At 41.1% G+C, this 15,204-nt stretch overlaps 1 protein-coding gene across 1 annotated transcript in view; it reads right to left on the bottom strand.

Annotated features, from left to right (window-relative positions):
- Window positions 1–12,339: 12,339 nt before the first annotated feature.
- Ncoa7 (nuclear receptor coactivator 7) overlaps window positions 12,340–15,204 on the bottom strand; it is a 148,225-nt gene continuing 145,360 nt past the window's right edge. The window contains exons 15-16 of the mRNA XM_013352416.2: window positions 14,683–14,756; window positions 12,340–14,370 (exon numbers count right to left, since the gene is read on the bottom strand). Coding sequence (XP_013207870.1) covers window positions 14,235–14,370; window positions 14,683–14,756 — 210 coding nt within the window. The 3' untranslated portion in view covers window positions 12,340–14,234. The remainder of the gene's footprint in view (window positions 14,371–14,682; window positions 14,757–15,204) is intronic.

Raw genomic sequence — 15,204 nt, 5'->3', positions numbered from 1 at the left:
GACATCCCAAGTTAGAAAACTTCTTGACAAAAGTAACCCCTGCTACCACTCTCTAATTTCTCTCTCCCCCTCCATCCCATTCTTTTTCCAAACTATTACATCATCTATATTTCTTGCAGCCAAATTCAATTATTAATTATTGGTTCTTCTCAGAGAAATGAGGAGAGCCTGAGACCTATTGGCAGCATTCATAACTTGTTTGTGGGTTTTTTTTTTTAAATTATTCCCTCTGTCCTTAATGTGTCTACTAAGCTTCTAATATGTTTTCATATTAACCTCATTGCTGGGCGGTGGTGGTGCACGCCTTTAATCCCAGCACTTGGGAGGCGGAGGCAGGCGGATCTCTGTGAGTTCTAGACCAGCCTAGTCTACAAGAGCTAGTTCCAGGACAGGCTCCAAAACCACAGAGAAACCCTGTCTCGAAAAACCAAAACCAAAACAAAACAAAACAAAAACATATTAACCTCATTTCATTTAATAATTCTCTACTTTAAAGAATAATCTCCAGTCCTGGGGCAGTTTGTATTGGGTGATGAGGAAAAAATGTCTCACCCCAGAGCAGTCTTGAGGTGCCAGGCAGTCAGGCACCTTTGTGGTAAGCAAATGTATGGAGTGGAGAGAGAAAGAGAGAGAAAGAGTGCTTCTTGTCCTGTGGACAGAGGCATATCTGAAGAGGTGAAAGCAGTAAGGGTCAGACTGAGGTGGCTTGACTGACATTCATAGCAATGGTGATGTCTGGACCTGATCTGCTGCCATGGTTCTGTTGCTGCCATGGTCCGTGTTGATGGCCCTCCATGACTTCTGTTGCCACTGAAGGCTGAGAGGATAGGGCTGTGCAGAGCGGACCCACCTTTCACTGGCTGCAATACTAGGGAGGACTGGTCCTGCCCATCACTGGCTGAAACACTCAGGAGAGCAGGCCCTGCACCTCACCTGGACAGCATAGTAGTGCTGACTCTGTTAAGAGGTGGGGTGACCCACCTATGTGATCATGGGAGAGCACTGACCTCACTACTCATCTGGCATGAAGCAACATGGGCAAGGGAGCAATGTTCCCCACTTGCCCCTCACCCCTCACCATCTTTGGCGGACCCTCCCCCTTACCAGCTGCAATACCTAGGAGAGTGGGCCCTACTCCTCATCTGGGCAGTACAGTGGAGCTGACCCTGGTGTAGGGGCATGAGTAAGCAGGCCCTGAAAGCTGACAGTGGGATAACTGATATCCCCACTCATCTACCATATGGTAATATGGGCAAGGGAGAGACGCCTTCCTCCTCCTCACCACCTGAAGCAGGTGGGAGAGAGGTCCTGAGGGAGTAAGAGTAGGAGAGCTGTAGCTGCCCCTCATCTTCTATAGCACCTGGGAGAGTGGCCCTTGAACTTCATCTAGGAAACACAATTGAGCTGACCCTGATGGTACAGGCGAGGGTGAGCAGACCCTGAGAGCCTGAAAGCAGGAGAACCAGCCCTGCCCCTAGCTCATTGTTGTGTAGGGTGAACAAGCCAGAGCAATATCGACGAGTTCACTCTTGTGGTGAGGACAGGGAGAGCTGGTAGACTGACCAATCCTACAACTACCCAGGCTCAGAACCAGGGTTATAGGTTGGCCCACCCCAACATCTGCTCCATCTATGACCTGCTGGACCATGTGAAGGGACCATTCCTGTAGACCCAAAGCTGTAAGATCTCTATGACACAGGACAACAATAGGATATCCAAGAGGAGCCCTAGTGAGGGCCCAGTATTGATGGTGTAGCAGAAACCAGGGGCTCTAACCCAGACCAATGACTCTTGAAAGTAAAGATGTATGGACAAAAATGCTCCCAGAGTGACTCACTGTGTCACACTGCAGAGTCCATGATGAGACTTTTCTTCTACTTTTCTCCCCCCCCTTTTTCTTTTCTTTAAAATTTTATTTTACCTCATTTTTTCAGGTGGAGATTGCAGGGGCAGAGGGTAGATACAAAGGAATGGAGAGATGAATGGGATCAAGATGCATGATGTGAAAGACACAAAGAGTAAATAGAAAGTTAAAAAAGGTGTCACATACAGCATATAATGGAAATTTAAAAAAAAATCTCATTTCATAAGTGTGGATGATGGTCTATCCTGATGTAGGAAGGTTTAAGCATTTTCAGGCCAATCTCTTGGCATTTCTGTTGAGTTGCTACGACAGTTTTGTGTTTCCAGTTTCCAGTAGTATGTAGAAAGAGTTGATGGATTTGTCTTAATCCTGAAACCTTTTACTTGCAAGTAGGCATGGCTAGGTAGCTAGTTAGAAATTAGCCAGCTTGAAAATCACTGAAGATAGTCCCTTCTTCATAATCATGACTCTTCTATGTCCCCAAAATAATCTCTTAAGAAAGAGAGAAATATCAGAATTGTACCCCTATTATCCTTGCATATCCACAAACCCTAGGGGATTTCTAGATTGTTATGTCTTGAAACAAGAATTAGGCAGAGACGTAGATAGCAGAAGAAGCAGTAACAATTTGTTAAGGAGAAGGAACACATTTCTATGAGAGGAAGCAGGCCAGAGCCAGGAGGAAGGCTAGAAGATCAATGGCTTCCTGCCCTAAGGGTTGCAGCCTGCTTTGGCATTTGCATATTGCACGCATTTCCATGCATGCTCTATCTTTGATGGGGCAGGTTTAATTGGGGAGTTCTTAGTCTTCCTCTTTGTCACTGGTTCCTTTCATGTGCTAATTTCACAGCCTGAACTTCCATGTAAGGTTTTTTCTGCCTCTCCTTCTCAGAATTTGAACTATGTCAAAATGGGGGAGAAAGCATCCCAATTTCCCTCCTTCACATTTAAAATATATGAAAGAATAGCTGCCCACAGAGAGGAGGAAGGTGGAGGCAGTCTAAGGGTCAAGTTAACCTGTGAGCCTCACTTGCCCGGGGACAGATAATTTCCTAGAATGCTAGGGGCTGTGGTTCTTGTAAGATGACAAGTCATGGGCTTTCACTTCAATAAACAAGGTTGGTTGCCCTCAATTGCACAGATGTGCTTGATCACAGGTAGGCTGGAGATACACAGGGAAGAAGTACATGGAAGTACATCAGAATGTATACTTGTCCCTGATTGGACGAAGGTGGACAGTACATAGATAGCTCTTTAGATTTGGCCTCATAGGCACCTGACTGACCTTATTCAGCATTGTTCGTTGGGAATCCCAGGTATGGACATTGTCAGTGTCCATCTTCCTGGGTAGTCTATAATACAGCTTGCTTCAATTGGACAATTGCGAGTGACAGAAAGGAAGTGCAGAATGCTTTATGTAAGAAAAGAGAAATTTCCAGCTTCTGGTTATTAGACCACTTATAATGCTCTTGAAGAAATACTGGCATGTGGCCCAAAATCCCAAGTTGTAGGTGTTTGGGCTGTGTGAAAAGGTTCAGGTGAGTCTTGGTCTGTTATTCTTAAGTAGAAGCTCTGTAAATCATTTATGATAGAACAAGGAAAAATCTTCCTTCTAAGTTTCCCCATTCCTGCTACTTTCCTGATAAGCTGTTTTTGTTTACTTCACTCTGGAATACAATGTAGAGAATTCTGGGTTTTTTTTCTTCATACAATGAAAAGAAAGAAAACGGAAAGGAAAAAGAGGTAAATCATCAAACAACTACAACAAAAACCATTGAAATAAATTCCTTTTTTAAAAACCAGGAACAGAATTGTACTTGTCCTCTGCTTCTTGAATACAGAACTCAGCATTATCTATGTGTAAGGTGACCTGCCTAACAAATTTAACATGACTTTATATGTCACTTTGTGATTTTGTAGGCATGTTTGTATCAGAAGCTAATTTGATTTTGATAGCCATTTGAGAAGAACAAAAAAAAATAAAGAAGGAGGAGGAGGAGAAGAAGAGGAGGAGGAGGAGAAGAGGAAGAGAAGAAGGAGGAGAAGAAGGAGAAGGAGGAGGAGGAGAAAAAGGAGGAGGAGGAGGAGGAGAAGAAGGAGAAGAAGAAGAAGAAATTGTTAGCTTTATTTTTTTATTTAGTAACAGAGCAAATGGGATGCAGAAAGATTAACCAGTCTGGCCAGGATGATTTATGTGATGGAAGATAGAGGGATCTGTCTGCAAGTCCATTCCATCACCCAGAAGCACTACCCTCATCCCCAAAGTAAACAGATATTCATCAGTCAGTACTTCAACATGCTGGCTAAGGTCAGTCTTCTTGGCAGTTTCATATTTGTAGATATTTCCTCTTAATCATAAGGCCAAAACAACTCCTCTAAACCAGTCATCATGGTTTTGTCTGGTTATTGTCAAAATAAACATGTAGCTGGATGCCTTAGATTTGTATCTTTTTTTTCTTTCTTTCTTGCTCTCTTTTTCTCTCTCTCTCTCTCTTTTTTTTTTTTTTTTTTTTTTTTTGAGACAGGGTCTCTCTGTATAGTCCTGATTTCTTGACTGTGTTGGAACTTACTATGTAGACCAGGCTGGCCTTGGACTCAGAAATCCAGCTGCCTCTATCTTCTCAGTGCTGGGATTAAAGTCATGCACCAACATATCCCTAGAGTTTTTAATCTTTTGTTTGTTTCTTTTTGTTTTTTGAGATGTGGTTTCTCTGTGTAGCAGCCCTAGTTGTCCTGTAACTAGCTCTTGTAGATCAGGTTGGTCTTGAACTCATAGAGATACACCTACCTCTGCCTCGCGAGTGCTGGGATCAAAGACGTGTGCCACCACCACTTAAATCTTAATGAATCCAAATCCAAAACCAAGTATGGGCAAAAAATAAAAGAATGAGGCAAGTTCATTGCCTGCAAGAGGTAAGGCAAGCATGAAAGGTATTTTCTTTGGTTATTTCAAGCTATTTTTTTTATGTATAAGAGTGTCTTGCCTGAATGCTTGTCTGTGGGCCACATGCATACTTGGTGTTCATGGAGAGTCTGAAAATGGAGTTACAGAAGGTTGTGAAGTGCCATTGTGAGTGATGGGAAATGACTCCTCTTATTTGCTGAGACATCTGTCCACATCTGAGATGCACTTTTGGGGCAGTGACCTTCTTGAATAAAGGAAACTATGTCCGGGGAGCATAAAGGAAAGCCCTTTAGACAGGTGAAGCTCTCTGAGCATGCTCAGCTTAAGATCATAATTGAAGACAAAATGATGGTGGACACATGGAACATGTTCAACAGGTTAAAATCGTGGACCGAACTATCTCTGGGCTTGCTTAGCTCCCATCACAAAATTTTATCTAAGAACAAAAGAGAGGTCAGGTTAAGGTGGATGGATAGAGAAGTGACTATATTGCATAGTGACTGACTAGGTCTCACTGGCGATCACACTTTACTTCTCATTTCCAAACCTTTTTTTTTTAAATCTAGGTTTCATTGCAAGTATTCTCACCAGAATCCTCAGCTTCCCCATAGAGGCTAATCATCTTCTTGCCTTGCCTGAAATCTCCCTTTCATCCAAGCTTTTGGTAACTCTTGAGGCTTGATAAGCAAAACCTGCCTATTTTCAATACCTCCCAGTGTGCACAGAGAAGTTTAGAAGCAAGATTGGCATTCTCCTATCTTCTGTCAATCTGCTTTTGACTCTGTGCTGCACTCTGAAGCACGGCCACCACTTCTGCTGGCTTCTATGACATTCCCCTACTTTTATAAAACCAGTTCCTGATTCACAAATGCAACCAAATTCAGGCCATTTTCTTGGAAAACTTCCAGCCCCCTGAGTCACAGCTTCTCTACCACGTGGGGCCCTGTGCCCTTTGACTGCATTCCTGGGTGGTACAGCTCGCCCCTGTGGCAAACTCCTCAGACTATGTCCACTCAGACTTCATGAAATGTGAACTTTGTACCTTCAGAAGGGCCTTTCCCATTCTTTTAACTTCTTAGTGATTTCTGATCTTAATTTTTCTCTCAATTCTTTCAGTTGCTTTCCAGAGTTCTTCCTCCATAGCATATTCTAAAGGTCCATCAGTGCTTCCAGTGGTTCCTGGAACTTACCTGCGCTTCCTCTGTCTTGCTGTTTTATTTTTAAATGAGGCGCTACTTCCTGTGACTATGATGTGGGTTGACAGTGTGGCAGGGGAGTTAGGCCCCCTCATTTTGACATCTGTTTCTGCCATTTTGTGTGATTCCAATTTCAACAAGTCGTTTCAGTTTTTTAGGGCTCTCATTTCCTCATTTAGAAAATGCAATAATATTGTATCGATCTCTCCCATTTATGTCAATTTCAAGACTGTGGTAGTTTCAAATTGCTTAGGATGATGCTCAGCACATCAGTGTTCAATAGGTGATTTTCGTGTTTGAAGCAAACTGGGTGATGTTTCTAAAAACAAATAAAATCAAACAAAGACCCCTAAATCCCTAAGCCAAACCAGTGCAAATACATTTGCACAATGCAAAGCAAAGCAAGCCACACACTGACAAAAAAACCCCCCTTTTAAATTCCTCTTCATGGTTATTGCTTGTTCAAGGGAGACTTAAGGAAATACCTTTGTAAGTTCCAAGACATTCTAATTCTGAGTTACCTATTGTTCTCCTCATCAGGCGCAGCTATGAGTCACAGAGTGACTAATGTCTTTTATTATTCTGTCAGGGAAAGCAAGGATGTCATGTGACTTTTCCAAGGGTTTTTTTTTTGGGGGGGGGTGTTGGTGACCTGAAGAGGTGACACAGAAAAACAAAAATAAGAATAGCTAAGAAGCCAGGGTGGGGTGATGGTGGCACACACCTTTAATCCCAGCACTCGGGAAGCAGAGACAGGAGGATCTCTATGAGTTTGAGGCCAGCCTGGTCTACAGAGCTAGTTCAAGGATTGGCTCCATAGCTACTGAGAAACCCTGTCTCGAAAAACAAAACAAAAAACAAAACAAAAAAGAAGAAGAAGAAGAAGAAGAAGAAGAAGAAGAAGAAGAAGAAGAAGAAGAAGAAGAAGAAGAAGAAGAAGAAGAAGAAGAAGAAGAAGAAAAGAAAAGAAAGAAAAAACTTCAAAGATGTTCTCTTTAATTGTAATTAGGGAAATTCATATTATACGAGATAATTTTACACCCTTGAGACTGAAGACTACCCATGTCAGAGGAAGAATGAGAGACTCTGATGGGTATGGAAATGATGCAGTCATTTTGCAAAAACACTTCACCTATTCATGGAGCCAAACACTCACAAATTCCAAAACGCACAAAACTGTCAGCAACTTGGTACACAGAGAGGAGCAAGAACAGCATGTCCATCCGGAGGAATGTTAAATCGACATATGGATATAAAGATGAACTATATCTCCACTAACATGAATGAATATAAGAAACAATGTTGAAGGGTAAGGGAAAGAATATGACTCTAAGAAGTGAAATATACTGCACAGACTGCACAGTTACAGGTCCTTTAAGACAAGCATGTGCTCTAAGAAACATGTCATTGTGGGAACACCACCACCACAGCAAGTATGTATCCAAGCTAGGATGGCCACAGTGTTACTGGACAACATAATCATCTGGAACCACAGTTGCATATGTAGTATATTGCTCTTCAAAATGAGACATTTCATTTTAATTTTTGCAGCAGCATTGTGCTATCTGCATTGACTGATTTCAACTTCCTGAGCTTGCAGAATCTTTCCGCTTTCTTTCCCAGAGCAGTGGGGATTCCGGACGCAGAGACCCTCAGCTGCACCTGGCTCTAGCCCACATCCTTTCAGAACGCTTGCTTGTGGTTGGTACTATTAGTCTCATTTTATAGATGATGGAACTAAAGCAGGAAGAGTTTAAGTGACTTTTACTAGTATTTGGAAATCTTAAGATCCAACATTCATCACTCATTTACCAGACAGCCTCCGTCATCTGTGTCATGATAAAATATCACTTGTAACGTATTTTTTTTCTTTTTTTTACATGGCAGGTGGGCAGAAGACAGAAACATGGATAGACACGACATGCATGTAACGTATTTTTTTAAACTGTTTTTGTCCGAGATTTTTCTTACTAAGTCATAGCGAGATAGAACAGGATAATCCCAAACTTTTCGTTTCCTCCCAATCGCAGCATGAAAATGCAAAATTAGACAGTCTGATCTTCATTTGAATGGCCCTCTTCTGACCCGTCCCCAGGTAGCACTTTTGGAAGTGTAGAATCGCTGCCACAATCCTGACTCTCTGAGGCCTTAGAACTGTCTTTTATGCATTTTACCTAACATGTATGCAAAATCATGCTGTACATATGTACACAGATATAAATTTATAAATTTAGCTTTTTTTTGCAATTTTTTGAGGATTTTACACAATGCCTTCTGATCATATTCACCCCTCCAAACTCTCCAGATCCAGTCCCCATCCATGTCCATCCAACTTGGTGACTTTTTTTTTTTAAACTCCTAAGAACATTTGTGCTGTCCAAATATTCTTGGATGTGTGCTCTTTCACTGGACCATGGCCAAGTTACCAGAAACTATGCCCTTAGAGAAAACAGATTCAGTTTCCCAGCAGCTAACAACAGCCAATAACTTCACACCTGGGAGTGGTACCTGTGCCCAGCTCCCCTGGGATTTGGTCTGGCTTGGGCTTGTACAGGGTCTTGTGCATGCTGTCACAACTGCTCAGCTCATACGTAAAGTGACCCAGCTGTGTCTGGAAGACACTATTTCCTTGCAGTCACCCACTACCCCTGGCTCTTAGGCCTTTTCTGCCCCCACTCCCACAATGATCCCGAGCCTTGGAAGGTATGCAGTGTGTGTTTATTTAGTTCTGAATATTTGGCGGTCCCTTTTTTCTGTACCTTGTCCAGCTGTGGGTTTCTGAGTTAAAAAACCATTTACTTCAAATAGAAGCTTCTCAGATGAGGGTTGAGAAATGCACTGATCTATGGACATAACAGTGAGTTATTAGACATTGGTTTAATACTTAGGTCCATTTAAAAGAGTAATAGCCGTAGACTATGCACTTCATGGCTTCTCCTATAGTGTTTTATCACCCTTCATTCTAATTCACGTAAGAGTTGATACTGAAAGCTATACACATGGCTGAGGAACATGCAGAATGCTAATTTTTAAGAATAACTGGACATTGAATAGCACTATGTAAGGCCTTCTGCGTGCTTCATTATTCTTGAGAGTTCTGCAAATGAACATTTAATTCTGTGTAAGAACTAAGCTTTTTTGTTCTGTTTTGTGTCCCCTCCCAACTCTATTAGGAATTGTGGATATATGCTGGTCAAGAGTACAGAATTCCTACAAAGCTGGCATGAGCAGTGGCATAAACAGAGGCTGCTCAATTGTTCCTGGCAGCCCAGATCTGAATAATCACACAGGAACTATATTAATTACAACACCACTTGACCTATTAGCCCAGGCTTCTTATTAACTAACTCTTACATCTTAAATTAACCCACTTCTATTAATTTGTGTATTGCCACGAGGCTGTTGCTTACTGGTAAGGTTCCAGTGTATCCTTCTTCTTCGGCAGCTACATAGCCACTTCCTGACTCAGCCTTCTTTTTTCCTCTGTCTCTGCTTGGAATTCCCGCCTTGCTCTATTCTGCCCTGTCATAGTCTCAAGAAGCTTCTTTTTTCATTAACCAATAAAAGCAACACATATACAGAAGGACATCCCACATCACAGTGGTGTGTCCAGTTTAGAGCCAAAACCATGTGATGGTTACACAAGGAAAACTGACACAAGGGACGTTTGGGGAGGGTGTTAATTGCCTTTGACTTGAAATAGGGATCAATAGTTTTATAAAGACCTATTTTTTTCAGCATATAAAGACTCCCTGGAACTTTCTCTCTGGTTTTTCTAATGAACTGACTATCTAGGCGGTGGGAGATACACCAAAACCTTGGAACTACAAGGATTCATAACGATAGAAACACATCAAAGTGTGAGGAACTAATCCATCACTTCTCATGATATATTCAAGTATCTTTAAATTTTAACGTTAACATCCTAGTCTAGAGCTGTGCAATTAACTATGGTGGCCACAGGTCACATGTGGCTACTCAACTTAAAATAAATTAAAATTATATATTTTATGAAAGTAGCCCATTTTAAGTGTTCCATGAAAGTATGTATTTGGGTCTTCTCATAGAGAACAAGGATCATATATTATTTATACCTCAAAGAAATTTTAAAACTTTAAAGTCATGGGCTTTATTTGTCAGGAGACTTAGGACTGCCTCAGTGGCACTGTCCATTGTAGGTTTGCTTGTTTGTCTTATCTTCATTCATTTCGGGTAAGTCATATGCTTCAAGAACAAACTTCTACTCATTTTCTATATATCCTCTATTTCTTGGAATATGAATTGTCAAAAATATTCTCTAAAGAGCCTCTGCATTTCCTTAGTAACTATGGTGACATGCATCTTTTTATGTTCATCAACTTGATACTTCTGTCTCTTTTGGTTAAGTTTGGCTAGAAATTTGTCAACCTTGTTTAACTTTTTAAAGAACCAACTCTTTATTATATTGATTCCTTATACTCTTCTTTCAATCTTCATTCATTATCTTTTCTTCTGTGATGAATGGATTAAAAAAAGTGGTCCACATATACCATGTTATTTAGTCATAAAGAGGAACTGTGTTCTTGCAGGAAAAGATGAAAGTGGATAGCATTATGTTAGCAAAATAAGCAAGAAAAATAATGCATGTTTTTCCCCATATGTGCTATCTAGATAAGCACGTGCGTACACATGCACGTGCATGTGTGCACACACGCAGCATGAAAGCAGAAGGGGAACTATTTGGGAAATGAAGGGTACCGGTGGGAGGAAACAGAGTGAGTGAGAGAAAATGGAAGGCACATATGAGCAAAATACATGTGTTTGTAAAATGTCCTAAGGAAACTCGTCATTTTGTACAAATATACACAAATGAGTAAATAAACAAATGTTAAAAGAATATGTGGTACATCCCCATCACTGTAGAATGGTCCACTGAACAGTGCTCACATAGAAGATGAAAGAAAACATCAAGAAGCACGTTGATGTCCTCATTGGCCAAAGCAGCAAGGACCTGCCTGCTTTATTCTAGAATGGAAGGTAAAAGAAGATGGCCTTAGAGTTTGCTATGAGTTGTGAAGGTTACTTTTCTCAGTAAGGAAACCATCTGTTAGGAGGTCATCATGGATCAAGTCACATGCAAGGGGGTAAGAGGATGTGGGTAAGAGTTCCCCAAATGAAAGAGTTCTGATTGACAGGAGAAGGTTGGAGGCACTTCTGACAGTTATACAAAAGGTGGGTGTGCTGCCTTATTTTGAATCTTTTGTAAGTACACTTGGCTTTCTCTCACCGACTTTTTGTTTGCTGAAGAGGGTCTCACTATGTAGCCCTGGCTGGTGTGGAACCTGCTATGTAGATCAGGCTGGCCTGTTTCTGCCTCCTTTGTACTTGGACTAACGGCATGAACCATCGCAGCCAGTCCTCACCTAAGATTTTGCAAATGCACCTATGACTTGAGAAATCATGAGGAAATAAAGACTGCTTGGAGTCTTCATCTGTAGAGCTATATGGCAGAACATGGTAAAGGATCCCTAATGGAGATCGGTAAGCAGGATGGAACAGGTATGAAAATAAAGAGGTGCCTACATATGGGATGCTAGATTATGAAAATCACTAAATGCATTATTAGAAAGCCAAGAGAGCTGTCCCCACTAACTGTAAATAGAGCAGTTTCCACTAACTGATGAGAGAACTGGACGGAGAATCAGGAAATGAAGTACAGGTATTTTCCAGTGAAAATATGCATTGAGTGCAGTTTACTGTTGGTTATTTCCCTCCCCCACTCTGCCCAATATACAAACCCTAAACAGGCATGTGTCATACTTCAATGCATTGTACCTTGGACACACTGCAATTCTTCATAAATGGAAGGTTTGTGGCAAACCTGTGGCAAAAGGGCAAAAGAGACCCTTTTCCCAACAGCCCAGATAATTAATAATGCAGCAGTTTGTAAGTTACTTTTCCCGCTATTTTTAAGCACACGTTTGTGAGGATGAGACTGTGAGTGTACGTGTGTACATTCACACGTGAGTGCAGCTGCTCATGGAGGAATGCAATTGCCCTGGAACTGGACTTACAGTCAGTTGTGAACTGCCAGTCGTGGATGCTGGGAATTGACTCAGGTCTTCAGCAGGAAGCTCTGTCAACCACAGAGCCATCTCTCCAGTTGCAGACCAAAGTATTTTCAAGTAAAGTATGAACACTGTTTTAATCCTTAGGTCATTGCATGCTCAATAGACTATGAGATGGTCTAGACACAATTCTTACAGGGCTGGATATAAAAAAAAAATAGGGTGATGTGTTTTGTTGCAGTGTCTAGCAAAGAATCCTGACATGTCTCTCAGGTAGGGCTGCACCCAATAAATAATCAATGAATGAATCTTTAGAAAATAAGTTCACACTGAATGCATAAATTCCTTTATTTGAAAATATTGGAATAGCACTGCATTACATGTAGTTGATATCCATAAGGAAGGATCACACATTCCTGCTCAGACAATACTGTTTTAAATAGAGAATACAGCATTTGGATAGGCTCTCACGAGTATAGCGTCATGGACTAAACTAGGTAAGAATGACCTATAGGCAAAATGACCATCTTGTTCATTAACAGCATATGGTTACAAATGGCATAAACGGTGAATGTAATCACCACAAGCTATTCCTGGGATCTCACCAACTCATGTGCATGAGTAGACCACGTTCAAATTATGTGTTTTTAACCGAGAGTCCTCAGTGGGAGAACACGGGTGTAAAGTGTCTCTGTTCTACAGATTTAAAATTTTAGAGCATTCGTTTAAACTAGCATGGAATGGCAGTGAGTATAACAACTGATGACCTGGCAGAGGCCACTGAACATTCTGTTTTCTTACAGGGAGTCTAAACTGGAAGAAAAATTTAAAGACCATATTTTGAACGTAAACAGATACGTAAACATGGGGAGCTAATTTTCCTTTCAGTGATCACTGGGGAAATAATTTGTGGTAGACTACTTTCCAGCTTTGGCTATCATTGATTTTTCCCATTAGTAGTCTTTGGCTTTCAGAAAAGGGTGGCAATCAACAAGGTTAACGACTTTATCTCTTACTGCTTAAAATAAAAGATGGTTCACGATGTGAAAATGAGTTTCTACTTTAAAAAATAGATTTTCTTTTTTTCTTTCAGTTGTGATATAAACACAATTCTTTATTGTTTTTTTCTCCAACAGAATTCTAGAAACCAAAAAAATTGGTCCAACTTGATATTTTCATCCAACATCAAAAATGAAGAAATTAAACACTCCCCTTTAAAACAGAGGGCTCCTCATTCATGTAAACACCTGGGGGGAAAAACTATATATATAAAAAACAAAGAGAAAACTAAGAAACTAAGTTACTGTTATTAGTACACAATTTTGTAAGAAGCAACACATTCTCTTTTCAGGATTTGTTGTATGTCCACATTCATGAAGGTTCCTATTTTGTTAGACACCAACTTACAACTACGAGAGATGCCATACTCTAGTTCACACAAATGCTTAGGGTGTCAAAGTGTACTTTAAAAACTAAACGAAAAGCTGGTCTATAATAGTCAGATGAATGAACATTGGTCATGAACTCTGGAAAGTTCATACATAGAGAGATACATAGTCTTAAGACATTAAGACTATCTCACCCTAAATAATCAGGGCAAAAAAAAAAAATGAGTATCAAACGATACAAATCAAAGGAGACTTGTTTCCCAAATATAAGCACAAAAGGTACATATTCCTTTATTTCAGTATTTGACACATTGAGAAGAAAAAAAATGCCAACATATTTCAGACAATATACTAGAAATAATAAATAAAATAGTTTAAAAAAATCAGATATTCCCTTTAAGTGCTGTGCCCTTTCAATTTTTCTAAATCAGATTCAGCTTTCCATAGCAAACAATAACTACATTTGGTAAATTATGTTGATAAATACACAAGGCAGGTAAATATTTCCACAGTATCTTTTTTTTTTCACAGTTACCAAAAATAAAAATTGCATTCAACTCATACGCCTCTAAACACTCTGATTTCTCATGGTGTGGATCTGAAAGCAGTGGATGCACAAAGTCTTTTCCCATCTGGACTTCAGGTTTCTGTCCTCAGCATCTGCCCTCCGCAGGTACCTGTCAGAATCTTTCTGCATTGTTATCATGCTCTGAGACGGTGGCAGAAAGAAAGCGTTGCTGTGGGATGAGGCAGCCAGGGCTGGGGCTCGTCTTCCAGTAATAAGGCTAATCTAGCCCAGTCTTTTTAATATTATATTTTAAGGCAGCCTACACTTCACTCAAATGTCCATACCTCTAGGTCCTGAACTATGAAGTCTTCTTTTTTGGAGAGAATATCATTATTAAAAGTGCTGCAAGAGTTGCTGCGTCCGTGGTATAAGTCGGCATCTAGCCACAGACCAAAGCGTCCCCTGTAACGAGGTTAAAGAGGAAAGTCACTACACTGACACCCCGTACCCAGCATCTTTCTGTCTTCCTTTGCCAGGTGTCCCTTCCTTTAGGCCATGACAGGCAGAACTCTAAACTTTTCACCAAACAAAGCAAGCTGAATAGACAGGTCTCTCCAAAAGGACAAATAGTATAAGGCTCCCTGCCACATTAATAAATCATTGATCTTGATCCTCAGGGTCCTGTGTTAGTGCACTGTCCTAATTCATCTAAGCAAATAGACGACTGGCTGGGTCAAAACAGAGCCTCCCACAGCAAAATAACAAGACTCTTACCCTCCACCACCAAGCTCTAAAGAACTTATGTCTCCATTGATGAAATATGAATTTTCTCCACTCCACTTAAAGACCTAGGGGCAGAAACACAAAACAGCAACAGACATTTCAATATGGAGAATCAGCAGAGATGACATCTTGAATAGTCACACTGCATACAGGGAAACACATCTTCGACTACGGAAGCACTTGGCAGAATAGCCACAGTGAGGTCACCAATGATTACGAAATACTAAAGACCAGTCCACAATATGTTTGGCTGTGACCTTCAGTCTCTTCCTGCATCTCAGACTGAGACACTCCAAACGCTGGGTCCCTGAGCAGTCTGCGAGCGACAGTCATGAAGAACAAGACCCAGAGTAAAGGGTGCAGTTGAGTTTGCAGGGCCGCTGCTATCCCAGTGTCTGAGCACCCCACCTGCGCTATCCCAGTGTCTGGGCACCCCACCCGCGCTATCCCAGTGTCTGGGCACCCCACCCGCGCTATTCCAGTGTCTGGGCACCCCACCCGCGCTATCCCAGT

This window comes from Microtus ochrogaster, linkage group LG9, assembly GCF_000317375.1.
Source record: "Microtus ochrogaster isolate Prairie Vole_2 linkage group LG9, MicOch1.0, whole genome shotgun sequence".
NCBI classification, from domain to species: domain Eukaryota; kingdom Metazoa; phylum Chordata; class Mammalia; order Rodentia; family Cricetidae; genus Microtus; species Microtus ochrogaster.
The sequence above is the reverse complement of the archived record's forward strand: the minus strand, read 5'-3'. Positions and strand labels throughout refer to the sequence as shown.